The sequence below is a fragment of the Thunnus maccoyii genome, chromosome 11 (assembly GCF_910596095.1).
Source record: "Thunnus maccoyii chromosome 11, fThuMac1.1, whole genome shotgun sequence".
Lineage (NCBI taxonomy): Eukaryota > Metazoa > Chordata > Actinopteri > Scombriformes > Scombridae > Thunnus > Thunnus maccoyii.
Window position 1 is genome coordinate 29,467,195 of NC_056543.1, and position 7,800 is coordinate 29,474,994.

At 36.2% G+C, this 7,800-nt stretch overlaps 1 protein-coding gene across 1 annotated transcript; it reads right to left on the reverse strand.

Annotated features, from left to right (window-relative positions):
- Window positions 1-1,092: 1,092 nt before the first annotated feature.
- LOC121907646 (interleukin-1 receptor type 2-like) lies at window positions 1,093-6,448 on the reverse strand. The gene is made up of 7 exons (XM_042427327.1): window positions 6,352-6,448; window positions 4,597-4,777; window positions 3,947-4,048; window positions 3,563-3,628; window positions 3,301-3,436; window positions 2,550-2,695; window positions 1,093-2,116 (listed from the first exon to the last, which is right to left on the reverse strand). The coding sequence occupies exons 2-7, from the start codon at window positions 4,706-4,708 to the stop codon at window positions 1,971-1,973; spliced, it is 708 nt and encodes a 235-aa protein (XP_042283261.1). The 5' UTR covers window positions 4,709-4,777; window positions 6,352-6,448; the 3' UTR covers window positions 1,093-1,970.
- Between the last annotated feature and the right edge of the window lie 1,352 nt (window positions 6,449-7,800).

Here is a 7,800-nt window from a genome sequence, read left to right on the forward strand (position 1 = left end):
GGGTTTTGTTTGCATTTAGCATTGTTTTGTTATATCTACATCTGCTTTTCTGGTTTAATCAAGACAGACTAGCTTTTATTAAGTTCACTTATTGTTTGTTGATTTAAGTCCTGAGTTTCATAGTTATATATGAGTTATATATTAGCTTGCTTTATTACTCACCATAGCTACCATGCTTCCCATGAGATAAAAGAGGGAGACACCCAAGCTCTTGCTGACATCACCAGTGATGTCATGGGTTGGACCAAGTATGGGGGGATTTATGGTATGGCGTAAGGTGAAGACTATATGCTGTGGATGATGTGTTTGTATAAACAATGTTAACTGATACAAGTAACATTATTGTTTACCTGTTATAGGTGTGGGAGACTGAAACACCCCTGTGAGAAATATGGTTCTGCCTAGACAGATTGGTGGGCCTATTTAAGGGGAGAGTTGTTGGTTTGAGGAAGAGCAAAAAGAAAAGAGGATGTCCGTGTAGCTAAGTGCACATGATCCTGCCTTTGACTGTTGAGTTGAGTTCCCTTAGTTAAGCCAGTTAAGATTAATTTGATTTGTTTGTTTTCATTTCATTTTTTGAGACAGTTGTTTTGGTTACACTGGTCAGAATAAATCACCTTTATTTTAGTTATTAAACAAGTCATTGAGTCTGCCTCCTATCACCTTTCTTGATGCTCTGGATAAACTTCTTCACACTGATTTATTGTATTTAAAGATTCTCTATTCTGCAAATCCACCTACCTTGTTTTATTCATATTGCTTCTTATTTTCAAAGTGTTGCAAAAAGGGGGTTCATGTTTTAAGAAACGTTATCCCTTTTGAAAATATTTTTTCATCAAATCAAATGTAACAACACACAGTGCTTCATGCAGAAATTACTGTATGAAAGAGAAACTAGACATAAAAATTATGAATCATTTCATAGAAGATTAAATGTAAAACATATGATAATCACAGCTAAACATTAATATATTGTAAATGAAGCCAAAATGTCATTAAAAGTAACAATAATACCAAAATGTATTAGATAAGATGAAATCTAATACATAAATCAAGGAAATAACAAAATACAGTAACTGAAGAAGCTGGCACTCTTAGGTACAGTACATATTCCAGCACTTTATTGAATATTTCCATTTTAAAGGCAATATACATTTATTCCACTGTGTTTCAGAGGAAAAGATTGTACTTTCTACCCTAATAACTATTATTTGTTAGCTCTACTTACTTTACCGAACAATGTCTTATATGCAATAACCACATATAATGATGTATTGTTAGATTTTAGAATTGCCAGAGCAGTCAGATCATCAACATCGTCAAATACGTTTGATAGAGCAGTTATGTATCAAATTGTCTTAACACTTTTCAACTACAAAAATATATTGCACTTATACATACTGTATATATAACTCTCTTATGGAGTGTTTGAATTTTGGAACACTCAAACAAAAACAAAGAAATGAAATGATTTGACATGAAAGTTTTGTATATATGTACAGTATATGCAGATGTAGCCTTTGTTGAAGCCTTTACTGAATTTGACCAGATATTACAACTTTCTTTGTCAGTGAGCGGCCTCAGTTTGGTGATTCTATATTAGATTTAAGTAGGATATTTCTGTATCTTGAAAGTATCTGTATCTCATGAAAGGAAACTTACAATGACTGAAACTGTATAAAGAAACCAAATGTAATTACCACATTAGTACAAATAATATGAATCAAAAGTTCCTTGTGTAATGCTCATTCATGGATAAGGAAATGGAGGACAGTGGGTAACAGCATGAGCAGCTACTGATTTAAAAACACTGAATTCTACATTGAATCTCTGTAGCAAGAGTTGAACACCAACCACTGCTAATGTTACTGCATGACACCAAATGCTGCAGGAAAACGCTCTATTGATGCAACTGCAAATACATTTAAGAGGGTCTTTTCCTTGTGGAATGAGTGTGTACACCGGAAGAATTAGAAGGTGCTGTTTTGCAGAGCCAGGAAGTAATCCATTTTCTTTTTCCTTTTAGGTTTTAAGAGCACATAGAGAAAGACAGAAACTACAGTCAGGAAGCAGGACACCGCCACTGTAGCTACCACCACCCATGTAAACGTGGAGTCTGGGGAGAGATGGACAGAGGTAAATGAAGGTATTACAAGACTGGTGTTATTTTCTTGGGTTTGGCCATTGGTTCTATCAGTTATGATAACATTGTTCTCACTATGTTAATTACTGAGATCAAAGAACATGGTGACATCGCTCAACAAAGTCAGATTGGACAAGAAATACGTGTGCTTCTTCCCCTGCAATTTTTTCAGTGAGTATAATGTTATCAGAACCGACACCAATGATGGCCAAAAATATAACATACTGGTTAATATTTTTGTGCTTTTCTGAGTGTCCATGCTGTTTTAAGGAGTATTTACATCCTTGGTTCCAATATGTTCAGTGACAAAAGTGTGTGTATATATATGTATATATATATATATATATATATATATATATATGTGTGTGTGTGTGTGTGTGTGTGTGTACATGCACACACAACTCACTCTCTAGTTTAAGCTGTGTGACGACTTCCCGTCTCCCTCCTTCGTTCTGAGCAACACATTTCAGCTCCGTCCGTATGTCTTCTCCTGTCATCGCTACAACAATCAGCCTTAACTCAATCTGGCACCCTTCAGACACCCTAGTGTGCCTGGAAACATTGAGACAGACACCTGTTTACATGGTGTTACTGATGTGGATGATACGGTAATGTATTATCTTGTGTCAGATATACATCAAGGGTGAAACTACACAAGATGTTTATGTAATAATCAGTTTTAACAGTGTTTTGATTATCTTTGTTTAATATTTATTGTAGTATATTTAGCTGGAAGAATGGGAAATAAAGCATGCTTTTTTAAAGAACAAAAAATCTAATGTACTCTTAACAGACATAATTGTCCCACAATGCAATGTACAGTTTACCCATAACTGATAAAGTAAAACAAAAATATGTCTTGCTGCAGCGACACCTCAGAAACCATTTTTTGAAAAATAATAAATCCTTGGAAAAATCACTTTGGCAATTTGTTTTCCAATTTGAAAGTAATTTTCAGTCTAATCTTAAGTCAATTAGTCATCTACTTTTGCCATCTGGAGGGCAACAAAGTGCGTTATTGTGCATTTTGTAGGATAACATACTACTTCACACATTTAAGTTTAAGATTAGATTAAGTTCTCATTATCCTAACCAGACTGAGGTTTTTTGGTTTGACCTCAGGTTTCAGTGCATCCATCAAACACAACAACAATTACCTCCTTGCCCCCTGCAGAGCCCGTCCATCAAGGTACGATGACTCCACTGATTGGCCATTGACCAACCATGTGACCACAGTGGAATCTGCAGCTTGACATCCAGTGAGCACCATGCAAAACAGTTCCAGTCCTGAACCTAAATGAGATTACATTACACTTGGACATTAGACTTTGTTTAATCAATATTGTCAATCTAGTTTGTGTTCATTTTGATTTTAAGTTTTAGAGTCCATTCATTGAGATTCATCATCTCATCACTTACCATGCGGACTTTCAAATATTGTTCCGTTCAGTGGTGAGACAATCACAGGTGGCTTAAGTGTAGGAGCTGAGACACGAAGAAAAACACATTTAATTAACAGATATGAACATCTGGATTCAAAATTTACATTATAAATAATCTGATGGTACGAGCATCAATTTACTGTTCCAGCATGGAAGTTTGATTCGTAGAAATGTTAAAAAAATGCTTTCAAATTGCTGCCATCTTGGTACGGAATGAAATGCTTTATTTTTAGCATAATGAGATGATAACTAGCTGGCAAAGAGAAGTAAACCCAAAAGATAATATTTATTACATTCACTATTCACTGACATCATGTTATTGTTATGGTCTTAATAAATTTATAATGAGAGTTCAACTCACTGTGAACAGTGCTGCTGCTGCTGCTGCTGCTGATCAACCCTGGCTCAGAGGTCATGGAGATGTCAGGCACAGTGGTAGTTGTAGTTTGAGCTGGGTCTGGACCTGGTAGACAGAAATTCACACATATATTCAGAAACGTGCATGTACACATAATCTTACCAATAGTAACGATGACTTATTATATTATTATTATTATTTGCATATACTTTTTATGGAGTGTTTGGGTTTTGTGTGAGGTTGAGCTTCCTGTTCCCTGTCCCTAACCGAACTCTGTGTGATGCACCTGTTAGGCCAGTAGAGGGCAGGGCTGGATTATAATTTATGCTGGTATTGTAAGAACACAAACTAATGACATCTCCAAATCATTACTGTTATTTGGTGTCTTATGACTGATGGATTATTTTCATATTCACCTTAAATATATAAAATATAAATACAGTTATATTTGTATTTTTATCATTAAAGGGAGCAGACCTGACAATCAGCAGTGCAGCAGTGTCCCTCATCAATCAATATTATCAAATAATGACCCACCCTTATTTATATGAGTAGTCATAATTAGGTTTCTCAATAACAAACTGTGATAGAATATGATTTAAATAGTTGATTTAAAAGACATATTGAGTGTGGTGACATTACACATCACCCACCTTGCACACAGAGCAGGATGGCTCGGCTGACTTTGTACTGCTGGTTGTTGATGAGCACTCTGCACTGGCAGGTGTAGAAACCGGCGTGCGATGGCTTTACAACAGGAATCATTAGATCACCTCCGAGATTCTGGCGGAAGGAGCCCTCCCTGCCAAGCTGAAGGGGAGTGGGGCTTGAGCCCTGTCAGGAAGCAAAATACTGCGTCACTCATATCAAGATACTGTCACAACAGGAGTTGAGGGTTTGAATGCTTATATACATGGTGATGTACAGTATGAGGTTTCTATAGTATACATAAAATGGGAAAATGTTTGGTACAATATTACATGAGCATGTGTCAACAAACATTTTAATGGGCCATTTACTGACATATGACTCTTGTAGACTTCAACTAGTAGAAATGTGTTGCTATGGTGACCTTATAATAAATGAATGAATAGATAAATCTTACTTTAAACAGCTGTAACATTTTTCAGTTTAAGCTGCTTTCTGAGATTAAATGAGTTGCAGCACAGTTGTTCTATTATGTCACATTTTTCTCAACTGAAGCAGTTAAAGTGTTGAGCGCACTGTAAAGCCCTCTGAGACAAATGTGTGATTCTGGGCTTTATAAAAAAAAATACACCTGACATGACAAAGTTTTAACGCTGCATAAATTTCCATCTTAGTCATTTGTGTCTTTATTTCTTAGAACAAGTGGAAAAACTTCAAAAATGTTCAAGAATAGAGAGTGTCAGTATATTGAAATCAAACATACACTGCTGCAATAAATCAGCAACAAATCAAAATATATTTTATTTAACAAGTTTATTTGTGTTGGAAATGGGTTGAAAAGGGAGTTGTTGTTGTCTAAATTAAAGTCCATGTAAAGGAAAATCAGGGATTTCTTTTTAAACACATTATACGGGTTAGAAAATAATTGCTGAAAATGTGAAAATGTGACTGTGAATTATGTAATACTGAATCGTGGAGTTAGAGCGTTAAACTGTTTTCCACTGTTTCTATGTTCAGGATTTTTTGGCCAGGCCTGAAATGGTGGCTCAATGACATAGAGGGGTTACTAGAATTAAACCTACAAACAAGGCCTGTTTTAAATTGCGTATTTTAATATGGGAGTTTGGTATGAGCATTAACTCGGAGGCTGTTCAGTTGGGGACGTGGTTTCAGCTCCTTCAGCCGACTCACCCTTAGTGTTTCAGAGCAGAGAATACTGCTTATTTTTCCATGATTATGAAATCTAATTTTATATACTTGGCAATTGTTTTAATCATTCAAATGTGGCTGGGTGGTTAATAACACATTTTTCTGTGGTGTGACAAACTGTTTTAATACTAGTAAGGGTTTTTTTCCCCCTGTGAGTGCTCTTCAGTTACGGGAATCCTTCCCTTAATGTGTGCCTTAAAACTGGCAACCCAAATCAATACATATATAATTACTGAGTAAAAATATTGTACTGAAATAATTTTGGCCAAGATACTATGAATTTTCTGTTAGCTTAGTGCCCTCAGACATCCTTTAATTTGCCTTGATGTAAAGTGGTACCCCACAAAGGACAGTGAAGCCGATGAAAATCTCTGTATAACAGACAAACTCTTAGTCCCTCTATAATAAAACTGCTGAACATTTGAAATATATCAAAGAAGCGTTGAGACATACAGACACACTGTAGGTAGAAGGATTATAGCAGCAATATACTTATTCCAGTGGATTTAAAAACTGTTATTATATGTAATGTGTAATTTTGATGAACTTACCAGGCTGAGTGGGAAGACTTAAGGACAAGTGCTTATTACCTGCACTGAACTTCTGAAGAACTGCTGGGTTTTCCCTCCTCCTCTTTTCAAACCACTCAATTCTGTTCCACTTACGCCTGCATGAAATTTCCACTCAACAGAAAAAAAGCACCACTTACTTTGCAGTATAGGTGCACTGCAACGATTTATTGCCGGCTCAATAGTTCAAATGTAGGCCTTCAGACTTCAGTTGCTTCAGATATGAAAGTAAGAGCTATAGTGTATTTATCACATCCTGCCTGGACTTTGTGTGTTTTTTGGACTCTTTGTGTTTTTGTGCTCTTCGGGGTGTCATGTGTTACATTTCTGTTGTCAAATCCTGGTCATATGATTTTGCTTGTTACGGTTTGAGTGGTGGGTTTAGAGGACTGCATTAGTAGTTACCTTGTAGTGTGTGTGTTCAAGTTTATGTAATTCTGTGATGGTTTGATTTATGCTGGGTTGTGATTCAGAGTATTGTGTTTTCTGGGTTTTGGTTTTCTGTCACTCTGTTACTACACCTGCCCTGCATTCGTCCTCGTTAGCCCTGTCCTTGACTCAGTGTTCTTCCCCAGTCTGCTGTCACCTTCACACCTGCCCTATATCAGTCTTGTCAGCCCTGCCCTGCTCTCAGTGTCTTCCCAGCCTATCAGCTCCTAGTTTAGTTTGTATTTAAGGTCTGGTTTTCAGTTGAGTCTTAGTTGGATCATTGTTCTGTTCTGTTCCATCGAGTTTGTATCTCTATGCTCAGCCAGCTTCTGTTTTGCCTGCCCAGTCTCAAGAATAAAGGTTTTCATCAGTCTTGCATTTCAGTCTCTGCATTTGGGTCCATTCCTGCTACTCCACATGACAATATTGTCCGAAAGCCAGAACTACTTCAAGAGTGTGTCAATTTTTCGTTCATACTTATTTAAGAAATTCCAAAAAGATTTTTTTTTTCAACATTTTGTGTTCTTTTACTTTTAAGATACTTCTTCTTTAATATGCGCTTCCTTCCCGCAAACAGAAAATCTTTACTGATGACCTCACATGTGAGAACTGGTACCAAGAAACCCTCCAACCAATAAGAGCATCATGGATTATTTAATAGTTACCCCATCTAATCAAACTGTCTCTCTCTCCATATCTGAAGTTACATTTAACTTGTGTCTTGGAAAGACCAGATAAAGAGTATTCAAAAGCTAAAACCATCATGAAAAGTAAGTTGTGCTTTGTAAACTGAAGGTGCATTCAAAGACACTCCAGCAACCAAAATTTCAGAGACAAGTGCCAAACAATAACTGTTTTAATGCAATAAACATTTACAGTATCCTCCTTTTCATTCTCACGCCCTTGTTTGTTTTGTAACATACATGAAATAAGTCCCTGTTTGCAAATGTGTTCCTACATGACAATTATGTGACTTAAATAAGAATAATGTGAACTGTGATT